We start from the raw sequence: 24,144 nt of genomic DNA, 5'->3' as shown, positions 1-24,144 counted from the left end.
ACACGGGCCCTTGGGAGCACAAGGCCCTTATTGCGGGTCGGCTCACGGACGACAGAGACAAGCATCACTTCTTAACTTGGATTATGACTTAGAGGCATTCAGTCATAATTTGGCACACGGTAGCTTCACGCCACTGGCTTTTCAACCAAGCGTGATTGCCAATTGTGTAAACCAACGGTTCCTCTCGTACTAAGTTAGATTACTATCACGGCTCAATAATCAATAAGGTAAAACTAACCTGTCTCACGATTAGGGGTGGCAATCGGGTCGGGTTGGCGGGTTGGCGTGTCAGCATACATCAACCCGAACCCGACCCGTTTATTAAAGGGGTCGGCTGTGGCAAACACGAACCCGACCCGTTTATTAAACGGGTAACCCGACACGACCCGCCAACCCATTTAATAAATGGGTTGGGTCGGGTAAATGGTTTTCAGGTTCGTGGGTCAGGTTGGCGGGTCGGGTTGGCAGGTTGACGAATCGGGTTGGCAGGTAGTCAGGTTGGCGGGTCGGGTTGACGGGTCAGGTTGGCGGGTTGGCAGACGGGTTGGCGGGTCGGGTTGGCGGGTTGGCAGACTGGTTGGCGGGTCGGGTTGGCGGGTTGACCCACCCGCCTAACCCGTTTATTAAACGGGTCAGCCGGGTTGGCGGGTTGGCATACCCCCAACCCGAACCCGACCTGTTTAATAAACGGGTTACGCGGGTCGACCCGTTTATTAAACGGGTTGGCTTAAGCCCAACCCGAACCCGCCTAAGAGGCGGGTTGGCGGGTCGTGTCAGAAATTGCCACCCCTACTCACGATGGTCTAAACCCAGCTCATGTTCCCAATTCTGCTTCACAATGATATGAAGAACCGATATTGAAGGATAAAAAAGCAATGTCTCTATGAACGCTTGGCTGCCACAAGACAGTTATCCATAGGCCATGCTTTCATGAATCGTATTCATACTGGAAATCAGAATCAAATGAGCTTTTAACCTTTTGTTCCAAACAAGATTTCTGTTCTGGTTGAACTCATCTTAGGACACCTGCGTTATCTTTTAACAGATGTGCCACCCCAGCCAAACTCCCCATCCACACAAAATACATATGCTTTTTATGTAGAAGCATAGTCCAACACCCTATGTTCAGAATCGACTTGTTTAAGCTAAACGAGCTGTTTGGTGGCTCAGCTTGCCAACTAAACTGATCATGAATGAGTTTGTAACGAGCTGAACGGAGACGCATCACGAGCCGTTTGGTTCATTTACCAACCTACTCTAGACCTCACAAGATTGAACGACTAGAGGGTGTACCCGTGACTTATTCAAGGGTAGGGGTGGCAAAACCTGACACGACCCGCCAACCCGCCTCTTAGGCGGGTTCTGGTTGGGCTTAAGCCAACCAGTTTAATAAACTAGTCAACCCGCCTAACCCATTTATTAAACGGGTTGGGTTCGGGTTGGGGGTATGCCAACCCACCAACCCGGCTGACCCGTTTAATAAACGGGTTAGGCGGGCGGGTCAACCCGTCAACCCGCCAACCTGAGAACCCGTTTACCCGACCCAACCCATTTATTAAATGGGTTGGCGGGTCGTGTCGGGTTACCCGTTTATTAAACGGGCCGGGTTCGTGTTTGCCACAACCGACCCGTTTAATAAACGGGTCGGGTTTGGGTTGAGGTATGCTGACCCGCCAACCCGACATGATTGCCACCCCTATTCAAGGGTACAAGTATTTGGTAACTCCGTGGTTTACCACCCAAGGTGGGCCCAATGTGGCTCGATTCTTTTGTTATTCTAATATTAGTTAGTTCAGATTCTGTGGGTTTTAAAGCAAGTATAAAAAGATAACGAGAAATATTCAACAATACACTATAGTATTCTAAGAATATATAAATGCAAACTTTTCGAGTTTGTGAAGGAAAGACTTAACTCATCGATAAATTATCTAAACCTTAATATAACTGAAACTCTTGAGTGGTTGCAAGGAGCATAGGTCTATGCACCAACAGATTCAATTATTTTCAAGGGTTGTTGAATCAAGTTATAATAATAGGTTTAATATGATAATTGCTTACTTTACTCTTTCATTTTTTTTTTGATAATTGAATACTTGACATGAGCTCCACCACCTTTATGTTTAATTTAATTTTGCTATCTTAGGTCTTCAACATTTATTTTTTCTTTAAACACAGATCTGCATATAATCGCATACAAGGGTTTTAGTAGGTTTTCCAGGTTTGCATGGATTTTACAAATAAATAGAAAATTATGAGGAAATGAAAGAAAAAGGAATTTGATGTTTATTTTTCTTAGAGATTTTTTCCTCCTTTTGCATTATCTAAGAGGAAGTTAATTTAATGGTTCTGATTAGAGTAGGCATAAATTCATATTACGAAATTAGCATCAGGAAGAAGCGCATTGTACATGTGCTAATTAACCTTTTGTAAAATGGACTGTATATGTCATTACATTTAAAATAATTTGTGATAACATCTTAATAAATTCTGTTTATTGTCCTTTTCTAATATATCACAATTTTAGCATCAACTTGTTGGGCTTCTTTAGTTTGAATTTTATAAGATTTTTTTTTAATTTCTTATTTTTGTTGTAAATTTAAGGACAAAAATTTACCACTTTAGGGTATATTCCCTTACCTAGTGGTCCAGAGTCTAAACCTTTTATTAGTTACCAGCTCCGCTTGTCTGGTAGGAGCAGTTAGTACACGTCACCTTGTGTTGGGACATTGCAAGTTCGAATCCCAATGATATCACTGTATAACTGGTAGCGGTCTGCCTAACCCCAACTTGGGTATAAAAAAAAAACTTGTAAAAGCTTTGGAATCTCGTTTTCTACAAAACTCAATTTGGAAGCATGAAACCATGCCCTTCTTTCGCATCTAGAAAATTTTATAAGCCCTTTCCCTTTAATATAAGAAGTTAACTTTCATTAATGTTAGAATTGCACTTTCCATATTAGAAGAATTTTTTTTTCAGATTTTTTTTTTACTGCAAAACCTGCATATGATGTGTATTTTTTTGGGTAAAAAGCTTGAGGATATACTTACATAGATAAGACTATATAGGTTCTGTTTGGACCAAAACAATCCTATTCAATTAACCCATTTTTGTAAATGGTTCTTGATGCTTGGAAAATTTCTCTAATGGGCCCAATTTGTGGGTATCTTATAAATCGCCACACCTAAGCTTACCAAATCTTAAATAATGCAATGACTTGATATCCAAGTTAGATCTAAGGTTTTGTTTTATTATTTTCTTTAATTAAAGTTTGATGTTGTTAGAGGGGTAAAACTCCTTGAGCTTACCCCTTGCCCCCGGGGAGTCTCCATGCTTCTATCCGAGCACAAGTTGCTATTTAAATTGATTATAAAAAAGGGTTCCTTTAGTGATACCTGCTTGGTTTGCACTCTGGATTATTTGTATTATGCAATACATGTGATGAATATTTAGTCTTGGTTTATTTAATTATTTTATTGTAGAATTTAGTATTAAAGAGTTTTCACGCACATCTTGCAAAAGCCTTGTTGTTTATCAAGGCTCAGTTTGGATGACAAGTAGCAAAACCAAGTTTTTAACAAACTTGGTTTTGCTTCTAAACCAGGCTTTTGGTGAACCTGATTTGCCAAAGACCTGAGTTTCCAGGTGCTTGGCTGAGTTGGCTCATTAAAAGCATGTATTTTTAGGCTTTTGGTTTGCAACATTTCAAAAAAAATATATTATGTGCTATTTTGGTCAATAAATGGCTAGAAAATAACAATAACAATGTCAAAATCAAAACAAAAAAAGAAAAAATGGCTAAAAAGACAAAAGAAAAAAACATCTGGCTATTTTCAGGCCATCTATTGGCCGAAAAATGAACAGGTTGGTATCGGCCAGCATCAGCCATGCTAGCGGGAGCTAGCACGGCCATTTCTGGCTGGTAGATGGCCAGTCATTAAAATAAATTAAAAAAGAAATAAAAAGACCTGCCAATTTTTTGGCACTTCTACCAGTCAGAAAATGGCATGACTAGAAAAAGGTTGGCCAGTTATTTTCCTGTTGGTAGATGGCTAGAAATGAGTAGGCATTAAAATTAAAAACGATAAAAGAAAAAGGCCTCGCCATTTTTCGGCCACCAACTACTTAGAAAATGGCCAAATATAACTGAAACGTAAAAGAAAAAAAAAAGTTAATTTGGGTCTATTATTGGTACAAAAAATAAGAAAGGAGGGTCCTATAAAACTCTGGTTGAGGACCCACCTCACTGTAACGTAGTTCAGTACAAGTGGGACCCACAGACGGCTGGTCATGTTAATTATGCACCATTTTTTTTTTGTTTTTAAAGGCAAGCTGGGTTTAGACAGACCCCCACCAGTTATCATTCTACCACTGGGGTTTGAACCTTCCACGTCCTACAAGCACTGCTCCTGCCTCCAATAATTAAACCCACTTTTAGGTTTGTGAAAATTCTACTTGATTTCTAAAATAAGTTAAAAAACCGGTTTACCAAAATTGGGTTATTGGCATTCAAACATAACCAAAAACCAGCTTTGGTGTTCTAACTAGTTTTTCACCCAAAGCCAGGTCTGCGTGTCACCCAAATGGAACCCTAACCTAAAAAGAATCTAAAATCCAGCAGGGTCCTGTGTGAAGCTGAAGGCCCAGGATCCAATCCCTCTGACATATGGGGGCGGCTGTTGTTCTGGTAGGGGTCTGCCTAGCTAACCTCAGCTTGCCTTTTAAAAAACAAGGTTTAATGTTGCTGGAGGTAAAGGAATTGATGGAGTTGATAAGAATCATATCCATATCAAGAAAACTCTTCAATTCTTGTTTTAGATAACTTTGATAGAGGAATAATAACTATCCTACTTTTACAAAGGATTCTAATTTTGCCAAGGAGTAGGATCATGATTACTAAGAAGCAAAATGGATACAGAAGCAGATAAAAACATATATATTAAAAAGTAGTATAAAGTGTGAAGTGAGATATGATTGTAAAGCAATTATAAAAGAGCATGAGAAACCAAAAAAAGAAATGCATAAGCAATATAAAACCAGGCCAAAAGCAAACAGGAACAACATAAAAACGATATAAAAATCAACATGCAAGCTTGTTATAAAAAATATATTATTTTTAATATAAAACATATGAAGTTAAGAAAAATTGAGTGAACAAAGAGAGATGCTAAAGAAACAAGAAGTAATATGTTTGGAAAGCAAAGTGAAAAGATCAGGTGAGCATAAATATTTGTGCAGTAAGCACCTGATCACCCTCCACCTTGGGGACAGGCCTGACAGAGGGAGAATTTTCCTGATTGTGATTCCGAGGAAGCAAGCTTCCCCATGTAACAAGAAGCTTCTAGTAACCATAGGTAGGAATTCTCCCATTTCCTTTCTATATCCATTTTTCTTGTGTTTCATCCAAAATTTTTCCATGGGCTCCTTTCAAATACTCTCTCAACCAGACCCTCATGATCTTATCGAAAAACAAAGCAGACCCTCATAAAACAGGTGAAAGGGATTCGGATAGGGCTATCTCAGGTGGGATCTACACCAGATCGATGTAGGTGAGACCTAGGGGTGACTATCGTGTCGGGTTGGCGGGTCAGCATACCTCAACCCGAACCCGACCCGTTTATTAATTAAACGGGTCGGCTGTGGCAAACACGAGCCCGACTCGTTTAATAAACGGGTAACTCGACACGACCCGCCAACCCATTTAATAAATGGGTTGGGTCGGGTAAACGGGTTCTCAGGTTGGCGGGTCGGGTTGGCGGGTTGACCCACCCGCCTAACCCGTTTATTAAACGGGTCAGCCGGGTTGGCATACCCCCAACCCGAACCCGACCTGTTTAATAAATGGGTTACACGGGTCGACCCATTTATTAAACGGGTTGGCTTAAGCCCAACCCGAACCCGCCTAAGAGGCGGGTTGGCGGGTCGTGTCAGGTTTTGCCACCCCTAGTGAGACCACACCGAGATCTAGCTATCCAATGCTGTTGTCCGCACCATGTGTGTGTTTAACCGATCCTAGAATGTGCAAAGCCACACAAGTTTAGATATGGATGACATAATTTTAACATTGAAAAATACAGTTTTTAATTAGAACTCCGATCGTACAGAGGAATGGTACGAAATTTCATATAAACCATACCCGAGTTCATATATTATTTGGGCCCTCTAGATTATTTTATTTTTTTTTAAAGGCAAGGTGGGGTTTGGTTTGGCAGACCCCAGCCAGTTATACAATTATACGATTGGGTTTTGAACCCACTAGCTGCTCCTACCAGACAAGCAAAACCCCTCTAGATTTGATCCAATTAGCTAGTGGGGCGTATTTCCTTATTACTCAACCGGGCTCTACTAGACCGGATCCCCTACCTGGCTTCTTGACGAGTCTAGAATCAAGGGAAAAACCTAGGGTTGGAGCTCACGAAGGCTCTACTCAGGGTAACCGTGAACGTTATCAAGCTGAAAGGATGTTGCAAGTTCAAAACTCAAAGGTGTGCATCCATTGCCGTGAGGCTGGAACTGAGTGCACTTCTTGGTGGTAGTTTTCTTGTGTGTATATATATATATATATATATATATATATAGAGAGAGAGAGAGAGAGAGAGAGAGAGAGAGATGCCTAGATCGATCCATGTCGACTGCATCTTACAAGGCTGGCTTTTAGAAGTATTCTTTTCTCATGCTATTCTCGAATCTGAATGTACAGATGCGTGCTTGATTTTTTAAAGGAATTGACTCTTGCATCATCTCTCTCTATATATATATATATAGAGAGAGAGAGAGAGAAAGAGAGAGAGAGTAATGGTTTCCATATCCTTACGAGATTGTGCCCCAGTACCAATTTCAGGTCGTTCCACAGTATGGTTGAGAGCCTCCAAGGCCTCAGCCTCCTCCAGTGTAAACTGAATCTTTCTATGCCATATATCATAATTATCACTATTCAGTTTTTCAATTCGTGCCAAGTCCATTATTGATTTACTTGGTGCAGCCATGTCCTTTTAGATAAGAATAAAGCAATACACAAAAAAAAATGTTATTCAAGCATGTTATGATCTAATCATTAGCACATCTATATGCAGTCATAATCACACGATTAGATAACATATAATTTTCACAGGGCGAGGAATCGAAAGCTCACTACGTTTACAATCATCTCCCACTTTCCCTAAGATAATTATATTTACCTAAACTGTATTATGACTGTTTTAAAAAATAACACATAGAGTAAGTACTTCCAAAGTACTTAAAAAAAAATTTCATATAATCAATATGATTATATCATATTCATTCACATACATGAATAAAATATATAATAAAATGGATTCATGAATCCCAGGCTTATCCGTGGCATAAACAAAATATGGCTCCAACTACTAGTCAATATGCCTCAACCCACATGGACCCTGGTCCTGCCGGGGTTCAGCCAAAAAATTTTTTTTTTCAGCCCGCATTGTAGTTCCAAGAACTCGGCCTACGGCCTGTGCTGCAAGGCCGGTCAGGACGGGCTAGGCCGGCGGCCTATGCCGCAGGGCCAGGAGCAAACAAGCCTGCGGCTCGAGTCGCAAAACCGGGTCAGGCCGGATGAGAAAGCCTGTGGCCTGTGCCACAGGGCCGGGTAAGGCCGGACTGAGCCTGTGGCATATGCCGCAGGCTGGGAGCAAAAAATTGCGGCCATTGCCGCCACAGGTCCAGGGCAAGCCTGCGGCCTGTGCTTCAACATTTGGTCCAAAATCGGGCCTGAGTTTTAGCAGCCCTTATGGCTGCAGGTCAGACCCATCATGTCGGGCTGGCTCATGCCCAGCCCACGCCCTGGCCTAAAAACGTTAGCCCTAACCTGTCCCATGGCAAGCCGAGTAGGCTTGGTCCATCGGGTTGCCCTCGGCACTAGGGATGTAGACAATCCCCCATAGCATGCGTCCACCATGAACCTCTTTTGTTCCGGCTATGAATCAACAAAAAAAATATATATTCGCAAGCAAAAACGAGCATCTAAAACCTGGCTCTGATACCAATGAAGAGATACGAATACATACCTTTCAGGTTGTTGCGGAAGCGGAAAAACAGCGAATCGATGATGTTTGCTTTTGCTCAACGGATGTGTGCTCTCACTTGGAGAGAACAATGATTCCACGAGTCCAAATGCTAATCACGTTGATTCACTACAAAACGCACTTCCTTCTTCTTCTTATTGTTTCATTTCTTGTGCACAAATCTCTCTGTTGAGATTTCTCTCTCTCAAAAACACAATGCACTGTAACTCACTGTGTATATCAGCGTTTTTAGTGCTTCCTGGCCTTTCTTCTCTATATTCGCCCAAATGAGAGAGCCACCGTAAATGGGGAGTGGGTGGTTTCCAAAACCGTCCCCTCCTCAAATGGTGGGCCGGGTCCGGATCTCGCCCATCATGGGCGGACCCAGTACCCAACCCAACATGCCAAATGAAACATGCTAAATTGTTTTTTCTGTTATTTAAGTAATTTTTTTTCAGTTTTGACCCCATAAATGTGTTGGGCATGGCTAGGAATCCACACATGGATCATGTGTTTTTGATCAAAAAATTATACAAATATTTTGGACCATTGATTTTTCAAACGTTATAAAAAACCTTCCATGTATATCAAGTACATATATCACATCTGTATGGTCAGAATTTAAAACAAATATGAAAAAAACTCTAAAAAACTAATTTAGCATGTACTTATTACTCATATATATATATATATATATATATATATATATATATAGAGAGAGAGAGAGAGAGAGAGAGTAATGGGTAGGTGCTAAATAATATGTGCTAAATAATTTTTCATGGTTTTAACATTTTATTTTTAAATTTTGACTGCACATATGTGATCTAAATTCTGATAGTACAAATGTGATTTATTTACAACTCTTGAAGTGTTTGATTCCGATGCATGGGTAGTTTTTATAAGGTTCAAAAAATCAACGGTCCAAAATCTTTATAAAATCGTGAGGCTCCAAATATCATTTTTTTCATCAAAAACACATGATCTAGGTTTGGATTCCTCATAAATCGACCATGACCAATATATATATACACGCCAACACAACAAAGGCCAGATCAGGTGCAATGCACGGTTGCACCTTATCACCCTCTGTTTGCTGTTGGGCCCCACTCTGTCGGACAGGTTGTACAACAGCAAATGGAGGGTGATCGGGTGCAGCGGCACAGTGTGTTTGTGCAACGTGATTGCACCTGATCCCGATTCCTACACAACTAGGTCCGCACGTCATTTTCCTTAAAAAAGATTTTATGTGATTGCTCTGAACTTTTTAATTGAATAAAAAACATTCCAATTATTGGTGTTCACAAAAGCATGACGACGAGCGTTAGATTCTTGTGATGATCCCATTAGTTTATGAAAAATATCTCTTCATTGACTTGTCTTTTTCGATCCTCTTATTTTTTTTTTAAGCAAGTTGTGGGATAAGCTTTTGGGATTTGAACCCGTGACCTCTTCCTTATTGACCGAACATTTTTTTTTTAACCCAAAAAAAATCTCACATGATCACACTGGCTCAACCTGTAATACTTATGGTCGTCATACCAGCAGCATAAAACTCATACGCTACTATGGAAGCAGATCAGAGGTCATGCTGAATATGAGTGTTTTTGCTCATGCTAACATCGTGGTCGTCTGTTTGCATTTTGGGTCCGTGTAGGGAATCAACTGGTTGTTTTGGGATGAAGGCGTAGTTGTTGTTGTTGTAGTAGGGGAATCAACTGGTCAGATCTGGTACGGATTCAAGTGATTTTTAACTTGGATCTGACTTTGAGGTGTGGGTATTGGGTCAGGACCTCGGTCTGATTGGGTTTGCGAGAAGACAAACCATACTTGGGTTCTATAAGGATTATATGAACCAGACCTGGTTCATACTTGATAAAATAATTTTTTTTTCTATATTGAAAATTCATGGGTCTCACACTATTAAAAATAGAGTTAACCTGTGGAGTTTGAACCTAAGACCCCTTAGTTATGTTAATGTGACCTACCCATCCAACTATATCTTCCCACCACAATGCAACACATTTTTTATTATGTGCCTATCCTTTAGAGGGTGTTTGATTCACTGGACAAATGCCACCTCGAGACACCATGTGGGGTTTGTCCAGGATCAGTGACTCCCACCCATGTTAAATACAAGGGCGAATAACAACTGGTCCCTGCTTTTTCCATTCATATTGCTAAAAAATCCACAACTCGTTTTCTCATAAGATTGAAAAAATGATTTTATTATTATTTTGAAAAGGAACTGTTACTGATGTTGAGACTTCCTGAATATAAGCTGAGAGGTGTCATTGTTTGGCTGGCTGCGGTATAAAACTTTTAAAGGTAATCCTCTGTTTATCATTAGCAATTGCCCGAAGCAGGTTATATTTATATGATTGCCTTTAAAGATGCACTGTAGCAAACATTTTGAAAAAGCTTGCAGACCCTAACCTGATTCTAAGGTTCAGATAGCAAACTCCTCATCTTCAGAAGAGGATACACAACACTCTCGCGTAATTGCCCCAAGAAGAAGTTGGCATAGTGGGGTTGGAGCCTTCGCTGCTAAACGAGCCATCAAAGTTCAATTTGTTGAGTAATGAGGGTAACAAAAATTCGCGCAAAAGCAATATAAGATCTAACAAAAGTACAATCAAATCACAACACAAGGGTTTACGTGGTTCAGTTAACACGACCTATATTCATGGGGTACGAAGAGAATAATCTATTATAATAAGAATAGAGAGTACAATGTAGAGAGTACAACGTCCAATAACTTGCTCAAAGCTAAAGAGAATAACAACAAAAGAATCACAGGAAGAGAGATATACAAGATTACCTCTCGGGTGCACAACCCAAGTCAAAACCCACACCACAACCAACACCTCTCTCTGTGAATCAATGTGTGATAATGAACCTTCTTCCTTACTCTTCTTCTCTCCACTCTTTCTCTCTCTCTTACTTCATGAGTGTCGTTCTTCTGCACAAGTCAGTGTGTAGCATAGTTTTGGGGGCAAGGGTCCTAACTTTAAAGTTTTTTTATGTCGGCACGACGACAAGAGGTATGGCAGACTGAGCCAGTGCGATCATGTCTTTATATCGGGTACAATCTTTTAGAGTTATAAATCTAAAAAAAAGTCACTTCATCAATTTGGCTTTATAACTATGTCACAAAAACATGTAAAGGTTTCATTCTCATGGGCATCTGTCCTTTGCACAAACAGTCTTCCAGCATAGGCACCGATGGTGGAGGAAGCTTTGAAGTTTTACATTGTGGCACAATAATTGTAGGTATGGCAAAGCTAAGCCAGCATCACCAGATCTTAGAGTTGTTGGGACCGGCTGGGGGTTTTCCGGCGAGGCCTCAATCGGCGTTCCGCAGCGTGGCGATGGCCCTGCATAAAAAGAAAACAGCAGAGCGTACCTGATGCCGCCATTGATGTAGCTACTGTGGTCGCCGGAATTGGTCGTCGGAGTTTTCTGCTCAGCCGGATTGCAGCCCTTCACGAGCCCAGGCTACCAGATGCAATCGGTGAGTAGACCCTAATTTCCCTTCTATATTCACTTCACTTGGGTCGCTCATGATACCCAGTCTTTATAAAGCATACGGTGGGAACGGTTTGCATAACCGTTCCCCCTTATCGTATGCATATTTATCGGATGGATCATCCCTGATGTGGGGATGTATCCACATCGTGGATAACCACCACGTCCATCGTGGTGGTTAATCCAACATTCTCCCACTTGATCCGACGATAAATCTTTTAACCAGAAAACCTTATGGGAATAACTTGATGAATAGAATGGCCTTTATAATCTATTCTAAAGGTCCTTAGTTGAATCTCTAATCCTTAGGAGATTGACAACAACCATAATGAGAATCAAAACTGAAAGTGATCACTTTATTTATATGCATATGTCAAAAAGAGTTTAACAATCTCATCCTCATTATATGTTCGGAATATAATCCCGGTGCTAGCCCTTTAGTAAGAGGATCAGCGATCATCTCTTTGGTACCAATATTAACAATATGCACTAAATGATTCTCCGTCCTTTCTTTAACAACAAAATACTTCAATTCCATATGCTTGCATGACGTAGTACTTTTGTTATTGTTCGAAAAGGACACCGCAACTTCATTATCACAGTAGACCTTTAGTGGCTTTCCAATGGAATCGACCACCTTTAACTGTGATATAAAGTTCTTTAACCATATAGCCTGCGATGTAATCTCGTACAATGCTATGAATTCTGCCTCCATGGTGTGGGCAGCAGTGGTCGTCTGCTTTCCACTCCTCCAAGAGATCGCTCCCCCAGCAAGTAAGAAGACATACCCAGTAGTAGACTTTCTACTATCAAGGCATCCTCCTAAATCCGCATCTGAGTAGCCAATGACCTCGATGTGATCAACTTTATGATACGTTAGCATATAGTCTTTTGTCCCTTGCAAGTGCAAGACTTTCTTGGTAGCCTTCCAATGGGGTAAACCTGGGTTAGACTGAAATCTTTCAAGTACCCCTACTGCAAAAGAAATATATGGTAGAGAACATGTTTGTGCGTACTGCAAGCTGCCAACAACTGATGCATATGGACAAGCACTCATCTGTGCTTTGTCAATATCGTTCTGTGGACAATCCTTTAGGCTCAGCTTGTCACCTTTTGATATGGGTGTAGAACTAGGAGAACAATTCTCCATCCCATATCGCTTTAACACCTTTTCTATATAGGATCTTTGGGAGAGGCCTAGAAACCCTTTTGCTAGGTCTCGACGAATCTCAATGCCAAGAACGTAAGCAGCCTCACCCATATCTTTCATATCAAAATGTGATGCAAGAAACTGTTTTGTCTCTGAAAGCAACTTTATATCGTTGGTTGCAAGTAAGATGTCATCCACATACAACATCAATACAATGAACTTACTCACACTTTCCTTAAGGTATATACATTATGGATAACCACCAAGTTAAAACTCTTATACGAGACTAAAACTTTAGTGGAAAAAGCAAAATAATAAAAGCCCTTGATATGCTTCTTTCCAGGCGAGTGAAGGGGGTCATCAGAGTCCTACTTTGGTAAGAGCTCCAACACGCGAAACCACTTCGCCTACCGACCATATTCGGTAAAACTAAGGTTCTTGTGAAGTTAGACCATCAACACAAGGTACCTTTGGATACTCATGTGTGATGTATCTCGACACATTTACCTTATTCTACCCTACTTAAATTTCAAACACGATAAAACTACTTTTGGGTCGTTTATTGTTTCATGAATATAAGTACAACATTAATATTGACTAAAACCATATGATAGTACAACATTTTGACAACATACGTGTATTCAGTCACTTTGGTGACATGAATACACTAAGTTATCTGACTATCCTTAATGTCAATATTATATATAAAATAATATCTTAAAATAGTCCGTAAACCGAATGTACTAGACATATGACTCTCGAAATGGTTTTAAAACTAAATGAACCTGTCATATGTTTCACGAACCGGTCTTAAAGCACTCTGAACCGGTCTGAAACAGCCCCGAACCGGTCATCCAAGGGTCCGAACCGGTTCTGAACCTTATGAACCGGGTCAAATATGAACAAAAGTTCATTAAAACCCTATAACCGTATGCCAAAACCCATGTATTTTCTTATATTTAAGAAAACAAAGTCTTAGCATCTCGGAACCGGTGAGAAACTGGAAGGAACCGGCCAAAAACGGCTCTGAACCGGTCCCAGAAAGGGGCTGAGTCATTCCCTGATCCGGTTCAGGCCAAATAGTGCATGGACCCTCCTGGATCCGGGTCAGACCCGACTGCAAACTGGATCCGGGTCAGACCCGAGATTATCTGGATCCGGGTCAGACCCAGTAAAATCTGGATCCGGGTCAGACCCGGTTAATACCTGGATCCGGGTCAGACCTGGTTAATACCTGGATCCAGGTCAGATCCGGTAAAATCTGGATCCGGGTCAGACCCGGTAAGATCTCGATCCGGGTCAGACCCGGTACTGTCAGGATCTGGGTCGGACCCGGTAATGACTGGATCCGGGCCGGACCCGATACTGTCCGGATTCGGGCCGGACCCGGTAATGGCCAGATCCGGGTCGGACCCAGTATTACTGGATCCGGGTCGGACCCGGGGTTTACTTTATCCGGGTCGGACCCGAGCGGGTCCCCACCCGAATCTCAGATCCGATCCAAAACAACTTTATGGATCGGATTCGGGTGGGCGGGTCCGGTTCAGAAAATGAACCCGACCCGAAACAAAAAAAAAATTGAAAAAGGGCAGAAAACCTGATCTTTTAGAAAAGAGGGGTTTTCCCCATTTTCATTGCCGGTGACCTATGTCGCCGGTCGGCGACCAACGTCGCCTGCCGGCGATGCCCCCTGCCGACGACCAACACCGCCGCTCCAGATGGTGTTTCTCCTCTGACGAAAACAGCCATCCATCCGTCGGCCAAAACAGATGCCGCAGAAGCCTTTTCAGAAATCCGGCGACTCAATAGTCGCCGGCGACAGACCCAACAGCGCTTTAATGGCGAATGAAGGAGTGAAACGTCAGCGGTGTCCTCGCTGACAGAAAACCCCCAAAACAGAGGTAACAGATTTTTTTTTTTAATCAGTCTGTCGCCCAACGACGACAGTCGCCGGTGCCGGCGACAGGCGCTGGTGACCAGCAGCAGCGTCACCCCACGGTGACCTGATTTGTTGGTCGACCCAGAGCACACCCCGCAGCGGAAGCGGGGTGTGGGCCCATAACCCATTGTTGGGACCGGCTGGGGGTTTTCCGGCGAGGCCTCAATCGGCGTTCCGCAGCGTGGCGATGGCCCTGCATAAAAAGAAAACAACAGAACGTACCTGATGCCGCCATTGATGTAGCTACTGTGGTCGCTAGAGTTTTCTGCTCAGCCGGACTGCAGCCCTTCACGAGCCCAGGCTACCAGATGCAATATGTGAGTAGACCCTAATTTCCCTTCTGTATTCACTTCACTTGGGTCGCTCATGATACCCAGTCTTTATAAAGCATACGGTGGGAACGGTTTGTGTAACCGTTCCCCCTTATCGTATGCATATTTATCGGATGGATCATCCCTGATGTGGGGATGTATCCACATCGTGGATAACCACCACGTCCATCGTGGTGGTTAATCCAACATGAGTTTGATGGTTTCTTCGGGTTATATAAATAGAAACAAAAAGACTGTTACAAAAACCCATGCTGACAAGGATGTGTGACGTGGGTTCGACTCATAAGTTCGTCATTTTCTTGGGAAACAAGACAAGAGGATGCATTTTTTAAAATTTTAATCAATAAAACTATTTTTTAATTATTTTCATGTTGACAAACATACTTTTATCACAATAATACTTGAAAACATTAAAAATATTATGTGTACGTGTCGTGTCAGTGTCTACCAAAATTGCGTGTCCTTATGAGGTGAAATTATAACAAGGGCCGAAAACCGCGATACCTCGTTCACTGCAATACTGCAAGGGTAGATCAGGTGCAATCACATTGCAGACAAAATGTGTGCCGATTCACCTGATCGCTCTTCATCTTTGGGGATAAGACTGTCAGCTGTGAGCAACAACAGCAGATGGAGGGTGATCAGGTACAGCGCACACATTTTGTGTGAAATGGAATTGCACCTTATACTCGTTCACGGCAACCGGTCGACTGTGAATTGGACAGTTGGCATTGTCGACATTCAAAACTTATCCACAATTGGGTGGGCCCCACCTCCACCCCCTCCAATTACAAATCTCTTTTGTAAATCGGTTACCCCATCTTCCTGTTTTCCGCCACTTTTATCCACTTTTTCTGTGGGCTCCTCTCTCTCTCTCTCTCTGCCTCTCTTCCTCTCACTGCATATATCTCTTGGGAAAACCTAACCCTCGTCTTCTTCTTCTCTCTCTCTCTCTCTCTCTCTCTCTCTCTCTCTTCGAGAAGATCTTTAGGTTTCTTTCTCTCCAGAGTTCCTCTGAGCGATTGATGGACTGTTGCCTTCCCTATGTCTGCTTAGCGAGGACCCCGAACTTCGCTCGCGAGCGATCGGGCGTCGCCTTCATCGATCTCGAGCCCTGCAATCGATCGTTCGCCGGAGTCAGACCGTCGAAGCTCGGTTCGGTCGCTTTCGCCGGGTTTTCGTCGTGTTTTATGGTTCGCTTTTTCCTTTCGATTGTGTTTCTCGTTGGTTCGGATGAGTTGTTTGGGTTATATGAATTGATGGCGTCTGGATGGGTGTTTTTGAGAGAGATTGGAATTGTTGAGCTTCATGTGATCTGATCCGTTTTAGTTGAGCTTGCTTTTTCCGAAATTCGGTTCGGAAACATAATCAGTGTATGCTTTTATGATTTTGTTCTGTTTTTGAGCCGTAAAAATCTTGATTTTGGTTGTTTGTTTCGGTTTTAGGGTTTAGTTCTTAGGGACGGAATTGGGGGTTATGGTGGTAGAGCGCTGTACGGTGATTCAGCGAGTGTGATGGTTCCGTTTGCGAGCGCTGGAGTCAATGAGCGCGAATCTGACGCCGTAGCTACGCCGCTGGAGCTGCAGTCTCCTGCGGGGAAGTTCTTGAACGGTGTACTGCAGAACCAGCGCCACCTTTTTGCTGCTGCTGCTGCCGAGCAACTGGAACAGTTGGCGGAAGATAGAGACGGAGCTCTTGCTCGCAAAAGGAATAGTGAGGGCATGGACGAGTGGGGCCTTCACAGGTTAGTGTGCTATGTTTTGCTCTCATGATTGCGTTTGTGTTCTTTTGGCATCTGAAGACAGTTGAGCATGATTTGTGGTGAATTTGATGAACTTGGCTTGGTTTAGTTTCTGCATAGAGCTAGTGATTTTGATTTTTTTTTGGGTGCGTGGTTTAAATGTCCTGCCACAATCTGAAGATTCAGATTGAGTTAGATGCAATAATGGAAGTCTTAGTTTGTATTGTGAATTTTTTGTATCCCAATAATGGAAGAATTATGCTAGTAATCTTATTAATATCTCAGTGTGCAGTTTCTGTGGCATGGATATTTGCTAGTTTGGCTTGTTGACTGTGTTCTTTTGAATATTTATGATTCGGAATTTGTTACTTTTTGTTGAGCTTTACCTTCTGAAGGATCGACATGTTACCAAGGTGAAGTTTGGAGGACCAACTGGCAGTAAACAGGAACTAAGATAAAACCAGAGAGAAAGTATGACGAGAGGAGAAGGATGATTCGGTGCTTGTCTCCCTTCCTCATGAACTAATGTTTATGCAGGCTACGGGCATGGTCCTAGGGTTAGTACATTAAGTATGTGATCATGTAATCACACAACAAATTGATATGATTTATCCCTTTGATCGATGGTTTGCTTAGATTTCGAAAGTCTATATGGACTTTAAAAGCATGTGTAAATCTCCTAGTTATTTGCTGCATACTGTTAGGATGGATGAGGGCCAAGCATTAGTAGCCTTTACCCGTGATTGATTGAGTCTATTCATCAAAGTAAAAGTAAACCACTGGTTTATAGGGTGCTAGGAAGCTCGATGGTTCTGTATCTCTGGCACCGAAGATACTGCTCATTGGGCATCTGACCAATACTCTGCCTCTCTACCTTCTAATATCACTTATGGAGGAACTGTGGCTTGGGAAATGATTTTCTTCAATTTTCTAGTGAGGAGCAACAGAAAAAATAGGGTCTGTTCCAATAATAACATTTCCAAGTGACTCAGTGGGTTGGCATTGATAGTTAGCTCATTTTGCCAAGCACTACTGGCAGTGTCAGTGTAGGCTAGAGATGGTGATTTTTGGTGGTCAGAGTTCAACATAGTTTGGAGAACAGGAGCTTCAACAAATCCAGTTAAACCTTTGCCTGATTGGGTAGTCCCGAGTATGGCTGTAAAATGTCTAATCAAATTAAAATATGGGTTAGATTTGAATCTATCTGAATTTCCTCAAGATTGGATTTTGACCACACATATGATTGGGTACCTGAAAAATTGTCTGATCAGACCTGGTCTACATTGAAATGGCAGGGAGGTGATTCGAGCTGGAGTTTCTGGCCTAAAAGACTATATTCCATCAGAGTGCCACATCTGATGTGGAAAATAAATTCATATTTTCATTAATTGTTGAACCAAGTACTTGTTAAGATTTACATCATAATTGATCTGATATGTTCCAAATTTTTTTTTTTGAAAGAGGATATGTTCCAAATATGACTTTTGGCCAGTAATTCATCAGACTGGATTCATCTTGAAGTGTTGCAAATCTCTTCCAACTTATTCAAGCTCCAGAGCATGGATTTTCATCGAAAATTTTCAGGAATTGATGATGCATTTTGACAGTTGGATTATTGCTAGTCTTCTTTGGTTCATTACATTAGGTTGGGCGTGTAATAGTCAAGGTGTATGCCCGCATGGTATGTGACTCTACTCTTTTGAATCCCGGGATAGACAAAGGATCTGTGGTAAAGCATTTCACTCTCATAATCAAATTGGTCAGTAAATCTTGTATAATCGCTGTGTTCTTGTAATCTTAAGTTTTATTGAGCTAAGATTCTTCTGGAATCCTGCTGATAACGAATGTCTGGACTCTGGAGGTTACAAGATTTATGAATGTCTATGCGATTACCTACTCAGTCCTATCGTAAGGTCTTTCTTGTTATTTGAAGCAGTAAGGGGAGAGGATTTTTGTCTTTGGCTGGAGATCTATGTTTTCAAGTTTTCAATGTGCATAATTTAGGATTCCATTTCAAATATCTGCCACAAGAGATGGTAGTCCTAAATCCTAAATCAGTGGCTGGGTAATAGGTAACTGCTTGGTGGCAATTTCATTGTGGGTCATAGAAAACCGATGCTGTCTGGCATGATAGTGGTGCTACTTTCATGAAGGTGGTGAATTTGGTTATGAGCATAAATGTGGATCATTGAGCTGGTAAACTGGCTATTTAACAGCGTTACTCCTTAAAATCATGTATTTTGTGGTCTTCAGCCTTGGTCAAGTAGCATGTACTTAGTTTTTCATTTGTAGGTCTAAGCTGTGTAGGTTTAGGGCATACAAAAGTTGGTGAAAATAAGATCTGTAAACTTGTCGCATTCAGAAATTGTGTTTTCTTTTTCACTTCTTGTGAGAACGAAAAAACATTTTCATGGAATGCAGCACCTGTTTGGAGATGGTAAAGTTCTCTCATGCTAAGGTATGTATTTTCCACACCTCTTTTAGTACTTCTCTTCCAGGCTTACTATTATACTCATTTGTCAGCATCACATGGATGGGTCCATGCTTATAGAACTTTCTGTCTGCTCTAGTTAGCATATTATGAAGATTTTGAATTCCTGAAATTATCATCTACTGTTTGAATCTTGTGGTTTGGACCTAGTTTGTCTGATTATATTGAAGCTTGTGAATTTGATTTCTAAATAATCAGCCAATGCTCGTTGCTTTTTGTGCACTCAGTTTTCTCGTCAGAAATTAGAGTTGAAATGCTATATGAACTTTTAAATTGTCTTGATGTTTCATTGCTTAATTACATAATTATTATGCAGTCGGATAGCCCAACTCAAAGAAGAAGAATGCAAGATGGCTGTTGAGGAGGTCATGTACATGCTAATTGTTCAAAAATTTTCAGAAATCAATGTCCCCATGGTTCCAAGGATCACCAGATGCACCTGCAACGGAAGACTTCGCACATGGCCTTCGAAAGACAGAGAGCTAGAATCTGTTCATGGATGTGAGATTCTGGAGATGGTAGAAGAACACCTCTGTAGGGTCCTTGGTCAGCGAGCAAAAGCTGCTGTCACTGATAGCTGGAGTGTAACCAGGATCCACAGGCTTCAACTTGGACGAGTTTATGCGGCTTCAATTTTGTATGGTTATTTTCTTAAGTCTGCCTGGCAGAGACACTGCCTTGAGAGTGATCTGATGCGTATGAGCCGCGATTTTCCAGTCACCTGTACCATCCGGTTGCCACCGCCTGGTTTCTGGCCTGGAGCATCGGATGACGAGATTATCGCCACTGCTGCAACAGCAAGGCTTGAACCTCGTTCTACCTGTGCATCTCCTTCGGCGTATCAGCATCCAGGAAGCGTGCATAAGGACACCTTAAAAAAATACGTTCTTTCGTTCGATATGGAATCGTTGCAGAGATGTGCAAGTTTGAGATCAAAGGAAGCAGTGAACCTGGTGGAGAAACACAGCTGGGCACTGTTTGGGGGGTCTGAGAAAGGTGGTGGTGTATGTGGAATTCAAGCTGATGAGGTACTCGCTGTGACATTTTCCAGCTTGAATAGGTTGCTATTGGAGGCTGTTGCTTTCGGTTCTTTTCTGTGGGACGTGGAAAGCTACGTCGATTCTGTGTACAGATTAAAAGAGAACTGATAGGTGGCTTGTGCCTCTCTCTTTCTCTCAAAAACTTTAGGTCGTCTGTGAGATGAGAACTTGGAAGTTTCAGGTAAGTTCTTAGCTTATTTCTTGAAGCTGGGTTTTTTCTACCAATGTACAGTGTAAGTAAATCTATGTGAATAGCAATTTTCTCACAGCGACTGCTGTTTCTGTGTGTGATTCCATTTTCTTGCTTGTCAGGGAAAAGTTTTAGAACCAACTAATCGGATTCAATACAGTTATTTTGTGATTGTTAGTTGGAAATGCTTCACCCTTCTATTTCAGTCGGATTGAGAAACGGACTCAATCCTAACTGAACCTTGGTCAGTTGTATATTTTGAACTCTGGGTTTTGTGCGAGGGTGTCAACGGGTTGGATCTCCCCTGGACTCAGATCGAACTCAGACGTGCTGCTACCGGGTCCTATTCTGGGTAGGACCGGGCCTACCAATGGAAAACCATACCTGGTTCGTATAACAATTACTTGTTAGAATAACCTTTTTGTTATGCCTTTTATACTGAAAAATTGCAGATCTTAATTGATACTCTGTTCATATTTGGATCGGTCTGTTGGAAAATTCGTAAACCATACCCGGCTTCATACATTAATCGATGAATTCTTAATCGAACGACCTTTATTATGGAAGTCGGATCCTATGGGATCTGGTATGTTTTCACGCTGCAATCGATGCATGTCGGTAATGGTGCCCAAGCCCTTAAATGTCTCTTCATGTAGACCTCATAATCCTATGGGATTTATGTTTGCATTGTGTTAATAACACAATGAGATAGATCGTGAAAAGGTCTCGATATTTTCAAGATAAGCTAGATTTTGAAAAAAAATCGTGATTTTCTCACACTATTATATTAGGTTTTGAATATATCATGATACTTTTTGTAAATATCGCCGATATTGGTCACTATGCTTTGTCCACTAAACTAGCAAGCTATATCCAGTGCTTTTAAGCGCGTTCAAAGAAATAAAGAAACCCAAAGTAAAGGTGGGCAACGGGCCAGCCTGACCCACTAATGGACTGGCCCAGCCCGTCAATTGATGGGCCGTGCCAAAGGCTCGGTTCGATCCAAGCCAGGCCCAAATTTATATGCCCAGGTCAGGACTGGCACAGTGGCCCCCTCTAGCCTCAAGGCATGGGCCTCTTTGTTGGAAATGAGGCCCGGGCCTCTTTATCAAATAGGCTTAGGCCTCATGTGAGAGGCGTGGGCCGTGTTATTTATTTATTTATTTTTTACCATGGGTTGGTTGCCTTGCCTTCACTTTTTTTTTTTTCAGTTAGACGTTAAACATAAGAATGGGAAAGTTTCTATTTAGTGCAGTGTTAAAAAGTGAAGGATAGACACCAATGGGGGCTTCACTTGTCTGGTAGGAGCAGCTACTGCACATCACTTTGTGTTTCGGACGTTGCAAGCTCAAAACCCAATGGTATGGTTGTATAACTGGTAGTGGTCTGCCTAACCCCAGCTTGCCTTTCAAAAAGTGAAGAGAGATAAAAGTAGAAAACCAAAGGCAAGTTTTCTATTTGTTAGGGAAGAACACATAAACAAAAAAGGAAAAATTCAATGATTTTTCATCTTTAATCTATTCCATTTTAATATTATATGTAGTTTTTCATTTTCAATATAATACTTTTCTTGATGATCATTGTCTTTTTTATGATGTTTTCTTGATCACAAAGTCATAAACTAGAAGCTTATTAGTGATGTACCCTTTTAGCGTGTGCCTACACACACACACTATATATATATATATATATATATATATATATATATATATATATATATGTATGAGAACTATAAATATGGGCATTTCCAATACTTTTTCTGCAAATCCAATTATGTGAATGTGCTTGGCATGGTGAATTTGCTAAGAATCAACCATTGCGTCATGTATTTTCTATGAAAAAATGTGATTTTTGAGTGCTTGAATATTTATTAAGATTATGAACCATTGATTCTAAAGCCTTAAAAAAACTCGTTTATGCATCAAAATCGGATTATTCAAGAACAAGTTCTTATAAAACCAAGCATATAGATCACATTGCGGTTAGATTCAAGAGAAATGAACAAAAATCTATGAAAATCACTGTTTACACATTAATGCTCATATTTTCAGTTCTTATATTCTAGTGACTATATATATATATATATTCAAGCATTCAAAAGTTATATTTTTCATTAAAAGTACAAGATCCAATGGTTGATTCTTAGCAAATTCACCATACCAAGTACATTAACATGGTTAGATTTGCAAAAACAAAAAATGTTGAAAATGCCCATATTCTAGTTCTTATATTTTAGTTCTCATATTCTAGTGACTAGAATATGAGAATTATTGTATGAACCACGTTGGATATTTTTTAGTCTTTTCTCTTGAATCAAACCTGACAAATGTGATCTACATGCTTAGTTTTATAAGAACCCGCTCTTGAATCATCCGATTTCGATAAGGCTTTAAAATCAGTGGCTCATAATTTTCATAAATATTCAAGCATTCAAAAATCACATTTTTTATCGAAAATAAGCTATCCAATGGTTGATTCCTAGAAATATGGGCATGGGCATTTTCAACACTTTTTTTGCAAATCCAACCATATAGATATGCTTGGCATAATGAATTTGCTAGAAATCAACTACTGAATAGTTTAATTTTGATAAAAAATGTGATTTTTGAATGCTTGAATATTTATGAAAATTTTAAGCCATTGATTTTAAAGCTCTAAAAAAAGTAGTTTATGCATCAAAATCAGATTATTCATGACCAGGTTCTTATAAAACCAAGCATGTAGATCACATCCACAATGTTAGATTCGAGAGAAAAGAACAAAAAATCCATCAAAATAGTGGCTCACATATTACTTCTCATATTCTAGTGACTCTCTATATACATAAGGAAACTGAAATATGTTGGCTAGCAAAAATGACTCCTTTCTTTTCCCTTCAGGCCCAACACCAACCCCTCTCCCATTCATCTTTCTCTATGGAGCACAATCACTGTCAGCAGTCGACCACCACCGCTGCCTTAATCCAGTCTCCCTCCTCTGCTCACCTTTCTTGCTCCCTCTGCTGGTGGTGCTTCTCTGTGGTGGTCCTCTGAAGCACAATGCAGAAAAAGGGAGGAAGATTGAGAATGCATGTTCGACCTATATGAGGTCAACTCATGATACCTCCAAAGGCTCATAAAACCAATCATTTTTTCTCTTCTTCCCTAAGAGAAAAATGGTTTTCTTGCTAGTTTCTTGGCGAGCAGCTTCTACACCTTGGTCGACCTGCTGTCCATAAGTCAATGGCCATTGCAGCGGTCATCATCGCAATCAAAGCTCTAAGAGTTCTTGACACCTTGATCAGCTTCCTCCTCGAACATGTCGAACAAGCTTTCGAGGACACGATCTGATTCATCGTCGAATCGCTCTCGGATCTCGTAAAATCAGCCATTTCAAGCTTTGTGGAGATCTTGGTGGGCTTGATCACGGGTTCGGTCGGCATGGTCAACTCGGGTGTGGATGGGTTCATGGAATTGACCAAGAGTGCTTACAAGAACATACCGGCACAGGCAAGCAAGCTCATTCAGGGCTTATCCGAGTTGGCTGAATCCATTTCAAGTGTGTTTAACAATTTTTGGGAAGCAGTTTCCTATGTACATGAAAGGGCTCGACTTCTATGGGGAGTTTTTGTTTTCCTTATTCTTATTCTTTGCGCTCTTTTATGTTAAAATCTTGTTCATACTCCTATCAACCTGAATGATAGATGTAGCAGTCAAGAACTTCATCATTGTTAGCC

General features: G+C 41.1%; 1 protein-coding gene across 1 annotated transcript; it reads left to right on the top strand.

Moving 5' to 3' along the window:
• Positions 1 to 15,807: 15,807 nt before the first annotated feature.
• On the top strand, positions 15,808 to 20,535 carry LOC149811555 (UV-B-induced protein At3g17800, chloroplastic-like). Its single transcript, XM_089993528.1, has 3 exons — positions 15,808 to 16,160; positions 16,413 to 16,711; positions 19,516 to 20,535. Exons 1-3 carry the CDS (start codon positions 15,993 to 15,995, stop codon positions 20,345 to 20,347), a joined length of 1,299 nt encoding a protein of 432 aa, XP_089849654.1. The 5' UTR covers positions 15,808 to 15,992; the 3' UTR covers positions 20,348 to 20,535.
• Positions 20,536 to 24,144: the final 3,609 nt, after the last annotated feature.

Source organism: Nuphar pumila, chromosome 17 (assembly GCF_984573655.1).
Source record: "Nuphar pumila chromosome 17, dmNupPumi1.hap1.1, whole genome shotgun sequence".
NCBI lineage: Eukaryota > Viridiplantae > Streptophyta > Magnoliopsida > Nymphaeales > Nymphaeaceae > Nuphar > Nuphar pumila.
Note: the sequence above shows the minus strand (reverse complement) of the source record. Positions and strands in the feature narration are given on the sequence as shown.